General features: G+C 40.2%; 1 protein-coding gene across 1 annotated transcript in view; it reads left to right on the forward strand.

The window, feature by feature from the left end:
- Positions 1–16,129, forward strand: part of LOC141786433 (SLIT-ROBO Rho GTPase-activating protein 1-like) — a gene marked incomplete at its 3' end in the record, with an annotated part of 131,811 nt that overhangs the window by 101,733 nt on the left and 13,949 nt on the right. The window contains exon 4 of the mRNA XM_074665077.1: positions 5,295–5,357. Coding sequence (XP_074521178.1) covers positions 5,295–5,357 — 63 coding nt within the window. The remainder of the gene's footprint in view (positions 1–5,294; positions 5,358–16,129) is intronic.

Consider the following 16,129-nt stretch of genomic DNA (forward strand, 5'->3'; position numbering starts at 1 on the left):
GATCACTCAGACCAATCAGATGCTGCGCCTTGGGGCCCACAGGGCATTTAAAGGCAAGGAGAGGCGCTCAGTTAATTGGTGAAGACAGGGTTCGACTAAACCCACCTTTTCTTCTCCTTCTCTGCCATTTGCGCAGAGGGAGGCGTGGACGCGCACCCCTGCGCCTCTCTGCGCCTTCATTGCGCCTCTCTTGGCACTGCAGGAAACTTGCAAAGTGCGCTGGTCACGCCCTGTCCACGCGCCGAAGCCCGGCGCAGGGCAGGTGCGCCTGCGCTTGTGCCTGGTCTACGGAATTAGAGCCCATTCTCTTCACAGGATTGTTTAGACCTTTTACATTGAAGCTGATAGAATTTGTGTACAAGGATTTAACAAGGTGTTTGCTGACCCAGATACCTTACGTCAAGGTAGTGCAGGATGGTAATAGGAGCCAGGGTAAATGGGAAGGGTAAAGAGGAGTTGGTACACTTACACACACACACACACACACATGCACACACACACACACACACACACACACACACACACACACACACACACACACGCACACACACACACACACACACACATGCACACACACACACACACACACACACACACACACACAGAAAGAAAGAAGACATTGAAAGAAATAAACACATTAAAAAAAAATAAAGTAAGGGGAAAATGTTAGAAAAAAGCCCATTCACCTCCCCCAGTGAGATGGAGGCAACCCACACTGAGACATTTTCAACTGTACGCTTATGCATGGAGGATGCCTATTCGACAGCATCCTGCCACATACTCACAAAACAAACAAACACAACAAAAACAGCAACAAAGAAACCTAAATAATAAAAAGGATTAAGCAAACTCTTGCCACTATATTAGCTGTAACAGCAGATATATAAATATATAAAGAGATTGAGAAGTTTCTTTATCCCCTCTTCCTAAAGAAAATAAACACAGAAAGCAGAGAGAAGGAAAGGGAAAGAAAGAAAATTGAAACTCTCTACAGATCTACATAAGATCCAAGCCATAAAAAAAAGGAAAGTTGAACTTGCAATTTACTGTATATAAAACAAAAGCGGATAAGGAAAAAGGAAAATAAGGGAAGTCACATAATGAGTAAAATGGTTAAATGCAACAGAGAATGTGTTGCACATTATGGTAGTAAATAAGTGTTTACAGTTTGAAGAAAAAAATAAAATAAATCGTCATAATTTGCGCATTTATCTTGCAAGTTAAGTGATAAAAAAAAAATAAAGAGTGGAAAACGAGGAGTAAAAGTCTTTCCTATAAGGTCCATATCCATCAAAATCAATGACTTAGAGGAGAAGAAAAAAAAAAATCCCCTGTCCACCTGAGTGGAGAGGTAAAAGTAACTAGAAAAGCAATTTCTGAAGAAATTGCGCTGTGAATGCAGAATGCTGAAGCAGCTTGCGCTGAACTGCTAATGCAACAAAAGCTGAACATGAATGACTGAAGGTTTGTCTGAAAATGGCTGAATGAAGTCTTAAAATGCTTGGGCTGAGCTGCTAAAGCAGAATACTGAACAAGAATGACTAAAGTTATGTCTGAAATCATTTGAATTAAGTCTTGAAAAGCTTGTGCTCAACTGCTAATGCAGAAAGCTAAACATGAATGACTGTAGCCCGACCGATATGGGATTTTTGGGGCCGATGCCGATACCGATACTGAGGGCAAAAAAAGCCGATATCCGATATATCGGCCGATATCTGATATATCGACCAATATCCGATATAATGGCTAATATATATAATAAATTCATTGATAAACGCAGGATATATACTGTATATAAACACAAATTATTATAATACCCATATGATTCAAGACAGAGACAAAACACTATTAAATTAAGACAAGGAACTTTAATTAAAAAACTGTCAGCGTAAGAACTGTAGTTTAAACAAATGATAAATAAGAACAAGCTGTAAACACAATAATAAATAAATAAGTCAAACTTTAAACACAGTAAGTAGAAAGAAAGTCAAACTGTAAACACGCAATGATAAAGAAAAAAGTCAAACTTTAAACACAATAATTAAAAAAAAAGTCAAACTGTAAACACACAATGATTAATAGGAAAAATTAAACTTTAAACACAATGATAAATAAGGCAATAAGGCAAGTTTGTGCGAACAAACTAGTGCAAACTGTATTTTAAGAGTACAATGAAAATAAATATTCAAAAATAAAGTTTTCAAACTGTAAACATGTAAACAGTTGCATAATGCATATATCATTTCACAAAGATGCAACTTACACTATGTTAAAAGGTCGTATTATACTCTTACATTAGATAATGGTGGGCGTGTGAATTAACAGTAGCATTTATCTCTGTTTATCTCACAGAAAAACAACTTACACGACATAAAAACCCCATGTTATACTCTTGTATTAGATAATGGTGGAGGTATGAATTAACAGTTCCAATTATCTCTGTTTATCTCACGAAAAAAAACCAACTTACACGACGTTAAAACGCTGTATTATACTCTTACATTAGATAATGATGGACGTGTGAATTAACAGTAGCATTTGTCTCTGTTTATCTCACAGAAAAACAACTTACACGACGTTAAAAGGGGTTGCACTCCAACTATTTAAGTTTTCTAGATGTTTATTAATAGGGGTTTGTCCCCTAATAAAGATTTTAGGGGTATGTTTATCTGATTTTGTTCCAAGCTCTTCCATTTTGCCTCATAGTTTGAATCATACCAGTAGACTAGGAAGCACAATTGAGCTGCTCTGTAATAGTCCTCTAAACAAGGCAAAGCTAGCCCGCCTTTATCCTTGGGAAGCTGTAATGTCCGAAACTTGAACCGAGGTCTTTTTTTTCCCTAAATAAAGTTTGAGATCATTCTGTTCCACTCAATGAATTGTTTTGGAGGTACTTCTACAAATAAGGATCAAAAGAGAAAAAGTAGCCTGGGAAGTACTTTCATTTTAATCGCACCTACCCTGTCATACATATTCATTGGTAGTAGTGACCAGCGATTTAGGTCATTTTTAATTTCTACTGTTACAGAGGTAAAATTGTGATTATAGATTACTAATAAATCTTTGGGCAAATGTATCCCAAGGTATTTGATAACATTGCCTTTCCATTTAGATTGACTCGCTCCACACTGAGATGAAACTTGCATACACAAACTCAGACCTGACGCCCATGTTCAGATTGATAAATACCGAACTGTGTGTGAAAAGGAGCGTACAACCATTTTTGAGGCGCACGCATGTTTAATAAATGAGGGCCATGGTGTTCAGTGAAGGGGATGTAATGCTGCTTATTATGGCGTGTGAGTTGTGTTGTATGCTGGAGAGATATTATTACACACACTTCTTTAACATTCAACACTTGAGGTGTTGCTTTTTTGGATGAAAGCCCTCTCCATATCTTTTTTACTTTCATCTGTCTTTTCTTCTTACACATACACACACACACACACACACACACACACACACACACACACACACACACACACACACAAACAGTCGGCTCATGTGATCCCTGTTAAGGCTCTTCATTGACCTCTGGATCTCTTCCCAGCCTTCTCCTCGTCCAGGAGCTGATGAGCTGCAGCTAACAGGTTTTTCCAAAGGAGACATCTGTGTCTTTGGGATCTGTTTGTTAAAGAAATCCACAATTGATAAGCAGATTTTCTGAAATATGGTTCTGTCATGTTTGGAAAGATACAATTCCAGGATTACGCCCAGCTTATGGAGCAGATCAGCCTCTCATTTACGAAATCTCTGGACCTTTTTAATGCTTCGCTTGTGTTCTCCCGACTCTCTGTTGTGTCTCACTCTTGCCCACTTGAGTGCTTATGAAGCTTGGATTCTGTTTACCATCTCTGATTGGGTACAAGACCTGAGACCTAAAGAAGAGGTTGGAGACAGACCTGGAGTGCTAACCAAGGCTGTAACATCATCCAGGTAGCAGCGAGCACTGTCAGCTGTGGTCCAGGGATTAAGAATTCATTATCATGACCCGTAACATCTGCAGCATGTGAGACAGGACAGAGTGAGGGAAATTTGGGAGCAGCTACGTAAATAAAAAGTGAATGCTTCTTTAAACTGATCAAAATAACCCTGTTAAAGATTATACCCGAACAGCCAGGTGCGTGCGTGCGTGCGTGTGTGTGTGTGTGTGTGTGTGTGTGTGTGTGTGTGTGTGTGTGTGTGTGTGTGTGTGTGTGTGTGTGTGTGTGTGTGTGTGTGTGTGTGTGTGTGTTTGTGTGCGTATTCGTGTGTGTAACTGAGTCAGCCTCATGGTGGGGCTGATTGAGTTGACGTATTTGGGAGAATTCTTTCAAACTGAGGCACCGGGTAATGTGTTGACCATGTGTTACAACCCGACTCGTGAGGGGAAAGGGAAGCAACATAAAACCCCGGTTCTGGTGTAAATAATAAAGTTGTTTATTTGCTTTAACGGAAAAAACTGTGCAATTAATCAGAGGGGAGGTGTACAAACGAATGGGGAGGAGGTGGCTACTTAAAAGACACAAATTTACAACTTAAATCAACTCTAACCTAGAGCGAGATAACACAAAATAACTAACACAACCGAAACTCCGAATCAGCTCCCCCAGCCCCGTACAAGTTACACACAGTTCAGTTAGGTTTCCTCCCCTCGTCACACATAACAAACATCCTAACACAAAAGCCTAACAAAGTGTCTGCCCCCGTGCGTCCGCGTCTGCAGCCTCTTGAGCCCACTGCTCCACGTGGATTGGTCCCGCCGACTGCTCATCCGCCAATCGCAGCACCCTGTGGGCAGCACCCTCTCATGCAAGCACACTCAGAGAGAGACACGCACACCACACACACACACAGACATACACACACAAAGCACTAGCTCGCAGACACGGCAACCCTGCCCACTCATAATGCGGCGGCGGCCGTAACACCATGTGGGCAGTGAAACTCAAGCCGTGTTTGGCCATAACTGTAGGAGATGCTGGGACACTGATACCACTCCCGGCGCCCTGCATTTAACACAGGATGATCAATCCCCGGCTCTGTTTTGCATTTTTACAGCACAGGTCAGTGTGTCGCCTCAGTTCATCATTCATTAAAACCAAAGTACAGAGACAAGGCTGAGAATGTGTGCAACGCACAGGTTTGAATGAAAACAGCCCTTTAACTGTGTTTAACTGTTTCAATACAGGTTAGACTTTGCAGACAGTCCTGGAGTCTAGGTTTTGGTTCTAAATAATTTTTGTTTGGAAAAATTGCTTCATTGCGTCAAACTGTAAATTTATCTTGATTGTCCCCCTGTGTTTCTCTTTCAGAGCAAGGAAATTGCCTTTCAGCTCCAGGAAGACTTAATGAAGGTCCTAAACGAGCTCTACACAGTAAGTAGTAATGACTGCCCTCCTGATGCATGTAAACTGTGTGTTTGAGACTGCTTTACAGCTCCAAGCTTATACTCTGCAGTTTAAAGTGATGAAATGTATTAAGGTGTCATCTTTGTTTGAAAATTCATGCAAAGACAACACCAGGGATTTCACCTTTTCTATTTGTGTCTTCATTCAACAGCTATCACACAGGGCAGCTGGGCAAAAAGGGAAATGAACAAGGTCTCTCCACTAGGGAGATTCAAATTAGTAGTCGTAGTAGGATCATTAATTTTTCATACATAGTACAATATTTATCACATAACAGACATTTTAAAACTCAGGGATGTTAGATTGTATTGCATGACTAGTCGTCGCTGAAAAATAAAGTTCAAGGGAGGTTGAAGCTAAAAGAAACAGTCTGCTTTTTATGGAGAGCAAAAGCAGGAGAAACACATAGCAACCAAGCTTCCATCATCTGAAGAGGGTTACTTTCTCTCTCTGAACAGAAATCTGCACTGGGAGCAGAAAATTTCTGTATCACGCACATCCAAAAATGTACAACTTTCATGCAGATGAACAGGATCTTTTAGTTCTGAAGTTCAAAAATGCCTGCATTTATAATATTCATCACACAGATCAATGTGGTAACCATGTGATAAACAAATCCTAGCACGAAATTGCGGCCACACTCGCCGGAGAAGAGGGATTGGTGAAAAAAAATGTTGTGAACAGTGTGAGCACCTTCTTCTCCTCTGGTTCAGTACAGTGGTAGGCATGAATTTGTAATACACTTCCCCCTGCAGCTTGGGAATGAACGCTGAGCAGAATACTAAAATCGATAAAGCCACACACGATGCTCTCTTGTGCCGATTCCCTGCGTCTCATTTCTGTGCGTCATATTCCTGTGGAAACGATTATTCAGCCTTAACTCTAAGGTTCAAGAAATGAAGCCCATGCAGAAGTGGTAGAAGTTTCTGTTTATCAAGAATCTACACAAGGGTTGACTGCAGAAACAGACTTTACAGACACACATATATATATATATATATATATATATATATATATATATATATATATATAGATATATAGATATATATATATATATATAGATATATATATATATATATATATATATATATATATATATATATATATATATATATATATATATATATATATATATATATATATATATATATATATATACTTTTCTTTGATCCAAGACTTGAAAAAAGTGTTTTGTACATAGTTCCTCACAGTTTTTACCCTTTAGCCCTGGTTCTCCTGACCTCATAGAAGTATAGAAGTTCATATTGCAGTGAAAATTGAGTCCACATCGAGTAAAAATGTGAACAGAAGCAAAAAACGTTCTAAAAAATCAAATCAGCTTACCTTAGGTGCAGGACTGTGTAGATTTTGTAAAGATAGAACCATAACACTTTTTTCATTTGTTCCTTATGCTTCAGGGTACCCTAAAAATGTGTTCTATATATTCCCAACTTATTTTTAAATGTCTTTTAATGTAATTTTAATGTCCTGGAATTCAAATTCTTTATTTTGGGACCTTAAGCAGATATAAGATTAAAATGCGATTAATTAGATTAATTAATTACAAATCCTGTAATTAATTAGATTATTTTTTTTTATCACCTGACAGCACTAATATATATATATATATATATATATATATATATATATATATATATATATATATATATATATATATATATATATATATATATATATATATATATATATATATATATAAGAGGCAAAAGAGGGTCCAACCTAGTAGCAGGGTGTACAAAATAAAGTGGCCGGTAAGTGTGTAAGACAGCGCTGGAAGTTGGAAGTACTTTGTATGAGTCACATTTCGGGGTTAGAGCTTCTACAGTGCTTTTAGTCAAGCTGACTCTGTACAACGAGGAAAAAGAGCCACAGGCTTTTAATACACTTAATGGAATGGATATATATTTATGTAGCTGGGTAACGGACAGTTGGTACAGATCCATGCTTCAGCTTTAGGTTCTTGGTGAATCCTGCTTTGTACTGGCCCTCGTTGAGAAAGCAGTGCAAAGTGAAACGGTGAGCGCACAAACAAAACATTTTAAGAGTGGTTGTGGGTGCATCTCCATCAAAATTAAAATTTATCCACCGAGTCTTCAAAACCTCAGATGATGGAGTTAAAAAAGACTTCTGTGCTCTTTTGTGCAGCCAACAACAGAGCAACCGCCGTGCTTCGCTCGTACCTTCGCCATGTTCATTTTACCGAAGCAGCCAAAGTGAAAACCGTGCTGCACAGAAGGGGCAGTACAAGGGGCAGGCCTGGAGGAGTTACTTTTTTTCTGCCCTGCTTGAGGTCATGCAGGGCAGATCTCAAATCTGCGTGTTGAAGCATAAATGTCCTGAAAGGAAACTTTGTTTGGAGCAAGCAAGAGAAGGAGACAATAGATTTTCGCATATCGGGGGTGTTTGTAGACAGGCTGGCGCGCATTACTGTTAGAAAAACCAGTCTAATGTGAATTTTGCATAATATGGACACCAGACACCAGTCTGCCCTGAGAGTTTAACACCTCACACATGCTGAGGGAATTTTAGAGGCTGATGTTGTTCAGTAGGAAACAGGATGGATTCAAGTCTTCATTTCTTATTGTAAAAGTAAAACACTTATCAGTCAGAGGCAGTGCTGTTTTTATATGACTGTACTATGTGCTCTTTAGAGGCAAATCTTGTGTGAAACAGTCGTTCAAAAACAAAAATTATCAGCTGGTCAGATGACTCAGTGGTCTGACATAAGCATGTTCCATGTTCTCGTATCCCTTGGTTACTCCTGGACTCCATCGCCAAGCTGTTTTAGTCACTCTAGACTCCATATGTGCCACTTTGACTCCAGATCTGACCTGGTTTAGCCCCAGTGGAAGGACTCAGAACACATACACACACACACTAACATCCAGCAGCAGTTGCATCAGTCAGCCACAGTCCCATCGTCGGCCTCCACCAATCAAATTTCAGGTCTGCTCTGTCTCTAAATCTGTCCTTTCTAAAAGAAACACCAAAGTAAACGCAGCAGCAGCAGCAGCAGCAGATGCCAGACAAGCAAGTGAGGAGTGCAGGCCGAGGTCAGTCACCCGTCTCTAAGCTGGTTTCAGTTGGCCAATCCCACCAAAGGCAGAGGGCTCCACGATAAGTTTCTGCTTTTCCACTTGCTCTATTAACTTGGAGCACAATGGAGATGTTTAGGCTTGGAGATGGGCAAATCTGTTTGTGTTTGTGCTGAAGCTCAGGTTTGGTGCAGATGAGTGTGTCTAAACACAGGTTGTGAGCTGTAATTTGCAGGAGTTTGTTGGCTCCAGGTTAAACAGTTATGCTGCGTGTTGCTGCCTTCTCCTGGACACTAGAATGAATGTCAAATTAAACACAATGATTCTTCATAAATCCACAAATTTTTCTTTCTGCGTATTTACCCATCCCCCAACAGCTGTGAAGTGTTGGCAGAAGGGATTCTGGTGTTTGAACAGTGTGTTGTGTATTTTTTTAGTCTTACATTTTTGACGCAAATGAGGTTGTGCTTTAGTCTGTTATTTCATGCAATTTAAATTCCAGCTCTTTATTTTCAGGCACCTCTAAGGATCACTGACTTCTTCACATTGGCCTCATGCCCTTGACTTTTCTCCCACAGCTGATGATTCATGGACACAGTTCTCCCCAAGCCTCTGCTTGTGTTTCTGTTCTTTGTTAATGAGACAGTTATGATCCCCCGGCTCTCTATGAGAGCCGGGGGATCATAACTGTGGTTTACCTGCTTCTTAAGAACTGAGTCAGAGTTAAATGGAAATATGCAGCCTGCATGAGTAACACTCGCAGTCCAGTGTGTCCTGATAAAGATGTCTAAAACTGCAGGAGGGCCAATCAGACACCAGCATTAAGGATGCCTGATGTACTGTTACTGTTTGACCGCACATAGGGTAGAAGGGTTTAGCTAATTTGTTATCATTAAAGTAGTTTAAACTTGCTGCGTTTACGAGGAAATGTCACTTGGCTAAGCCACAGAAAGATCACATATCATTTAGAAGTCACCAAAAGGCTCTGAAGTCCACATTGGAGATATATATATATATATATATATATATATATATATATATATATATATATATATATATATATATATATATATATATATATATATATCTATATATATATATATTGGAGAGATTTTCCCGTTGCTAGGCGCTACCCAAGTAGCTGCCTGTTGCGGCGGCTCTCTCGTCTTTGTCCGTTTCTTGTGGTTTTTTTGTCTCTTTTTCGTGGTCTTTGTGTTTGGAGTGGATCGTCACTTTGTGTGGTTCGTTGTCGGTCGCGGACACCAAGCTTTTTGTGGCTTCGGCGATGTTTTTTGCTGCTTTTCTCCTGTGTTTGTCTGGGGATCCTGCATGTGGCCGTGGCTGCATTGTTTACATGCAGGATTAGCTGTTGGCGGCCTGTGGCATGTCGGTGCTGGCTGGTGTGGGGCTTGGTGGTTTCCCTCGAGCTGGGGGGGAGGAGGTGGGGACGACGTGCTGGTTCTCGGATGTGGGCTGCGAGGTGGCGACGTGGACCTGTCCTTCCATCCGTCGTTGTTGGGAGCGTGGGATCTGGCCCCGGGGGATGGACGAGCTGGCTGTGCTGACCCAGCGGCATCGTGCTGTTCACGGACGAGGCTGACGGAGCTGACATCGGACACCGGCGCCACATTGGAGGAGCTTCGCCTGCTGTGAGCAGACAGGATCCAGGAGACAGAGACTGAACAGACTTCTGGGGAGGCTCAGTCCTGGACCCTGTGGATGTGGAGACTGGCTGGGCTGGAGAGTGGTGGACGAGTGGTGGACGGGATGTCGTCATCTAATTTCTTATGGACTTTTTTTGCACTTTCTATACTCTTTCTTACTTTTGTTTTCTTAAATGCTGCGGTGACTCCTGAATTTCCCCTCGGGGATAAATAAAGTATTTTCTATTCTATATATATGAATAATTTTATTGTTAAGAGGGTGGAAAAAAAGCTTCAGTTACAGACTAAATTTACAGGGCCTAGAGCAAACCTGATGAACATCATCTGGTTAGCATCAGCATCTCAGACAACAAGATAGAGGATCATCATTGGTCAGGACAAAAATATAACATCATTTTTACTATCTTTACCAAGAGTGTGTCTCTGTTAGTTTGGAGCTACATTATTACACTGAATCATTCAGCACGTTTGTTCACCTTTGTTATCTCAGCTATTACAGAAAAGTAATGAAGCTAAGCTTCAGGAGCTTGGACAAAAAAGGCCAAAGAACTCCCAACAAACAAAGAGACATAATGAACAACACAGCTAGAAGGTAATGTTAGGCTAACTTTAGCTTATGTTAGAGAAAATCCCAAAGCGTCTGTTAGACTGCAGTCATGGTTATAGTATTTAAGGTAACTTAACATTTATTTACAGCAAAGTCACAATCTGCTGCCTCAAATACTATATGAGCCAATTCCTTAGTTTACATGTATTTATTTATTGAATTATATTTTTAAACAAGCTGTGTGTGGTGGGTGTGCCTTATGACTGTGATCCCTCAGGTGGAGAGCTTAAGAGGAGAGTACTGCAGCCCAGTAGTGTGGCTGACTGGGGCACACAGTCTTTAGACCTTGCGGGCCCGCACAGTCTCGAGTAGAAAGTTTTATTTACAGTGTCTTCATTGGAAAGTTAAACTCAAAAGTCAAATAAATGTCATAATTTTCTTTTTCAACCACATCATCTGGACATTCCATCTTTTTCATCACGAACCACAAGCGTCTTCAGGAACAGTCAGCCCAGGAGTGATTCACACGAAGGTTTAAAACAAAGTATACAGGGACACTACAATAATCTTGCTTTGGATGAGAAGTGATCATTTTGGACGCAGCCACTTTGGAAGGGCAGTAATTGTTTCGACAGCGCGCCATCCGGCACTTTTAAATTTTGTTGTGCATTTTACATGTCACAATGACAATAAATTCTATCTATCGATCTATCTATCTATCTATCTATCTATCTATCTATCTATCTATCTATCTATCTATCTATCTATCTATCTATCTATCTATCTATCTATCTATCTATCATCCGGGACAAAGAACAAAGGAGTCTTCCCAGCTCAACTCACAGCGGTAACGAAAGTTCAACGCTTCATAGCGTAAAAGCTATCGACTGAAACATGTGCAATGTGAATTAATTCTTCAAAGGAGAAGTTAAAGCTAATTTAGAAGCACTTTTCGAAATGATATGAGTCACATTGGAAAATGGTCAATATTTCTTTTGTATCGCTGTTGAAGACAAGGAGTGTGCACAGCGCAACAAATCTTTGACGGGGACAGGGACGAGCAGGCTGTTAATGTTTTGCATGAAATTGTTGCTGAAGAAAACACAGGGAACGGCAAGTATGCTTTAAAAATGCGCTTAACCAGAAGAGGAAAGCTTGCCCAGTTAACACGCAGAAAGAACATTTTTAAAGAATTAATGGAGGACATTATGAACGCAGATGAAGTTAAGGAAAACATGGATAAATTAAAGACTTTGTTGGATGGTTTTAAGGAAACGCGCCTGGCTTATGAAGCACGGTTAGATGTTGAAGAGGAAAAACGCGACAGTGACGCTTGGTTTCAATCCAAAATAACCTGCATTGATAACTTTGTAGATGTTGTCAATAAATGGTTGTCTGGCTTCACAGCAAGGAGGCGCTGATGATGATTTTGGGTTAGGTGAAAGTGCTGCAGTCTCCTGCAAGTCTAAAGGGAGTTATGCTCAACTGTATCATCTACATCCTCAGCTCCCATTTGTGCAGAAGTGGAAAAGGCTGCTTTAATAGCAAGACTAACTGCTCTAAGGGCAAACATGCACTGGAGGAGGAAGAGCAGGAGCTCAATATACAAAGGGAGCAACTGAGGAAAAGAAAGTAAACATTGGAGCTACAATCTGAGTTGGATGCTGCCACTGCTAAACTACCTGTCTTCAACACTATGGAAAAGCCAAAACTCTAACAATGGATGGAATGAATGAGTCTGAGGAAATGTCTGAGAAGAAAAACGGCCACACAACAAGGAACCCAATGCACAAGAGCACAGGAGATACACAAAGTGTGCATCCAAAGGAAGGACCGCAGTACAACTTCTCACTGCATCAGTCAGAACACCCAAAAGCATCACAAAAACTTCATGAAAGCACACAGGCTAGTAAACCATTCAAGTCAGGAACCATGACACAGAAAAGAACCTCTGAGCAAAACTAGAGAAGTTGCATTTCCTTGCAGCAAATGGTTTGAAATGCTGAAGCTGGAAAGTTTGAATAAAAGTGGAAAAAGCTGAAAATGTAAAACAAAATAGCTAAATAGTTGAGCAAAGTATGAACTGAAAATTTGGAGTCTAGAAGGAGTAAAGAGGAAGGGAACAAAGAGTGGAGACAGAGTAAAGAAGCAGTAAAGAAAAAAGGTGAGGTAAAAGTGAAATAGAAGTGAAGAAGAAAGGCAGAAAAGAAAAAGTGAGAAGGAACTAAAGGAAAAGTTGAGAGGAAGTGAAGAAAAAAAGTTGAGGAAAAGGAAGTGAAGACAAGAAATGGATAAAGAGAGTGGATACAGTGGAAAATGTATGTCAGCCTATAAAAGTTGAATATATTAAATACAAATGAAATACAGTCTAAACGGACAATCCTGAAAAAATGCATAAGAGAAGAGAAATTTATGAACTATTTGTAAATAGTGTGAAGTCTTGTGACCAGTTTAGTGTGTGAACCAAGTGTTGAAGTATGCAGAACAGTGGCAATCGCTCTAAGACTGCAAGGGAAGCTCAGCTTCCCCTAAAATGTACCCAAAAAAAGTGGTGATATGTTCTGCTGTGTGTACATTTCATTGACAAAATATGCGCTTGACTTCCTTCATCTTTTGTTCAGAATCAGCTCCTATCACAGGTAACTGGCTCCACCTCCTTCTCATTCATCCCCGCAGTGTCTCAGCGCTTTAACTCAGTCGAACGTTGACCATCTTCTGACTTCAGCGGGGAAGCGTAGAGTGGGTTGTTCCACCGTGGAAACTGGACTGTCATTGGATAAACGCTAGGTTTTGTCCCGCTCTCGGATGCTGAGTGTCTCTGGGGGTCTATGAGGCAGTGGGCTGGCCTGGACGCTGGGCTTCTGCATGATGATTGGATGATCTGTCTGAGACCGAATCCCTTTTTGATTGACAGTGAAATGAGCCAGTCAGGGATCTTGACGTATAACCCACCACCGGAGCATCTTCTCAGTTTTACAGTCAGTGGTTCTGGACTGATCCAGAGGTTTTATTGATCCCCAGCGAGTGTACTTTTCTTTAAAATGATGAGCGTTGTGTTTAAAGATCTTCTCTCTTTTCACCAATAAGCAGCTACAGCTACAGCTGTGGAGCTTCTCCCCCTGTCACTCACACTTACAGCCTGTCGTAGTCTCATGTGGCAGCTCCAGCTGCTAGCAAGCTGACACGGAGGGTAGAATTTAAGTTTAAATAAACAAATTTATGATGTAGGCCTGAAAACAGTGAGCTTCCCTTCCTTGACTGACCAGCAGCTGCCACTGATGCATAAGGTGGAAGCAGTTAAAGTTTAAGGAGTTTTAGTGGATCAGTAGATTATTTCAGTGTCTGTTTTTGATGGTAAAATGTTTAAAGAAAAGGTTTAATCTTTCAAAAGTAAAGAGGGTAGAGATGTGAAGCCTACAGCATTTTGTGATATAAGTAGAAGAAGATGCAGTAAAAAGGAGCTGTGGATCCATACGGGGTGAGAAGATTGATGGAGGACTTTGGAAATGGTGCCAAAGTCTTTAAAATGCCCAAACTGTACAAACTTGTGTGTCCTGTGTGTGGTAGACTGTATCTGCATGTCCTGAGACACCCAGCAGAGATCAGGTGTTACCATGGTGATCACTACTTACATCATAACGAGTAACAGCTGTTGGAACCCTGCTCAAGGAGCAGCTAATTTGTCTCTTTTTGGGCTCTCTATTGGGCTAGACATAGGTCAGAACAACCTGCATTTATGCTGAAACCCTAAGGGCTAGAAGAAAAACAAAATAAATTGTGAGAATCTGGAGACTCTGATGAACAAGACGCTGTCCCTTAAAAGACTTTAGGATTTAAATTGACCGCAGGAGGGTGATTTATAAATGTAGTTAGGAATGAAGTTGATGAGAAATATAGGTCAGATTTTAACATTACTCCAGGTTAGAGAGATATGAGCGTGTCTCTCACACTGAGGCGTTTTTTGGCAAAACTACATTTTTTTGGTAAAATATTAAAAGATTAATGCAGCACTAATAAGAAGAAAGGAAGACAGAAGAAGATAAAGTAGAAGTTTGACAATTATTAGGTGTGGGAAAAAGCTGTATGAATAGTGGAGCATGTAGATTAAGTCAAAGGGGGAGGTATGGTATTATAAGTTACTGAAGAACATGTGTGTCTTTGTTCCTGAGTGTTTTGATTACTTAGTATAAACAGCTGTGTGTGATGAAAGGCTTGTCATGTTTGAATCTTCTGTCGCCTTGTCTCTGTTTTTGATGGTAAAATGTGTGTGTGTGTGTGTGTGTGTGTGTGTGTGTGTGTGTGTGTGTGTGTGTGTGTGTGTGTGTGTGTGTGTGTGTGTGTGTGTGTGTGTGTGTATGTGTGTGTGTGTACATGTGTTTGTGTGTATTTTTGTGTGTGTGTTTGGGTTGGCTGTTTGTGTTCGTGTAAGAGAGTTTGGGTTGGCTGTTTAGGCATAATAAAGAAACACATGTGTTTCTCTGTCCCTCAAAGACCTCATCAGTGATTATCCACAGCTGTGTGGTAACCATGGTGATCATGATGATGTCATAATGAGTGTGATGTGGCAGTTGAACTTTGGAGCTCCTTTGTATCCACTGATCTTAAACTGGATTTTTGGGCTAGACATAGGTCCGAACAAACTGCATTTACACTGAAACCCTAAGGGCTAGAAGAAAAACAAAAACATTGTGAGAATCTGGAGACTCTGATAAACAAGATGCTGTGTTTTCCAGAACTGTGGGCATAAAACTGACCGCACAAGGGTAATTTATAAATGTAGTTAGGAATGAAGTTGATGGGAAATATAGGTCAGATTTTAACATTACTCCAGGTTACAGGGATATGAGCGTTACTCCCACACTGAGGCGTTTTTTGGCAAAACTGTACATTTTTTGGGGTAAAATACTCCCTTTGTCAGAAGCAGGAGATGTCAGGGAACATTATAATGTAGTTTTTATTTATCTGCTGTGAAGATTTTGGAAGTTATGACAATTTGTTCAAGATTCGCACAACCTTTTTGCAGCAGCCTGTCTCACTCTGGTCGGAAACATTCCGCACTCTCGTAGCTGAGATTTTAGGGCAAAGTGGGAAAAGTTTATGTTGCTTGAAGAGTGAAATCTCAAAAACAGTAAAAGCTGATCAATAGTACATAAAAACCTGAAGAGTGGAAAGATAGCTGAACATTTTAAAGTTCAAATGAAGTCTGTAAGTGGAAGTAAGCTGAAGTTAGAGCTTGTTGTTGAAGGAGATTTAAAGGAAAGAGCTGAAACTTCCCATCTATTTTAGATAGAGAAAATGTTTTGGAAAAAGCTGAATAAATCAAAAAGTTTGATAGTTTGAAAAGTAAAAATATATAGCACACATGTCCTAAACAAGCTGAATAGTTTCAAAGTTGAACGGTGAAAATCGGACAAAATTTGAAGGTTGTGAAAAGAGCCAAAAAACGTATGGAAGAAGAAGAAGAAGAAGAAG

Source organism: Halichoeres trimaculatus, unplaced genomic scaffold (genome assembly GCF_033239565.1).
Source record: "Halichoeres trimaculatus isolate MK-OKI-2021-1 unplaced genomic scaffold, fHalTri1.1 fHalTri1_scaffold_28, whole genome shotgun sequence".
Taxonomy (NCBI): Eukaryota; Metazoa; Chordata; class Actinopteri; order Labriformes; family Labridae; genus Halichoeres; species Halichoeres trimaculatus.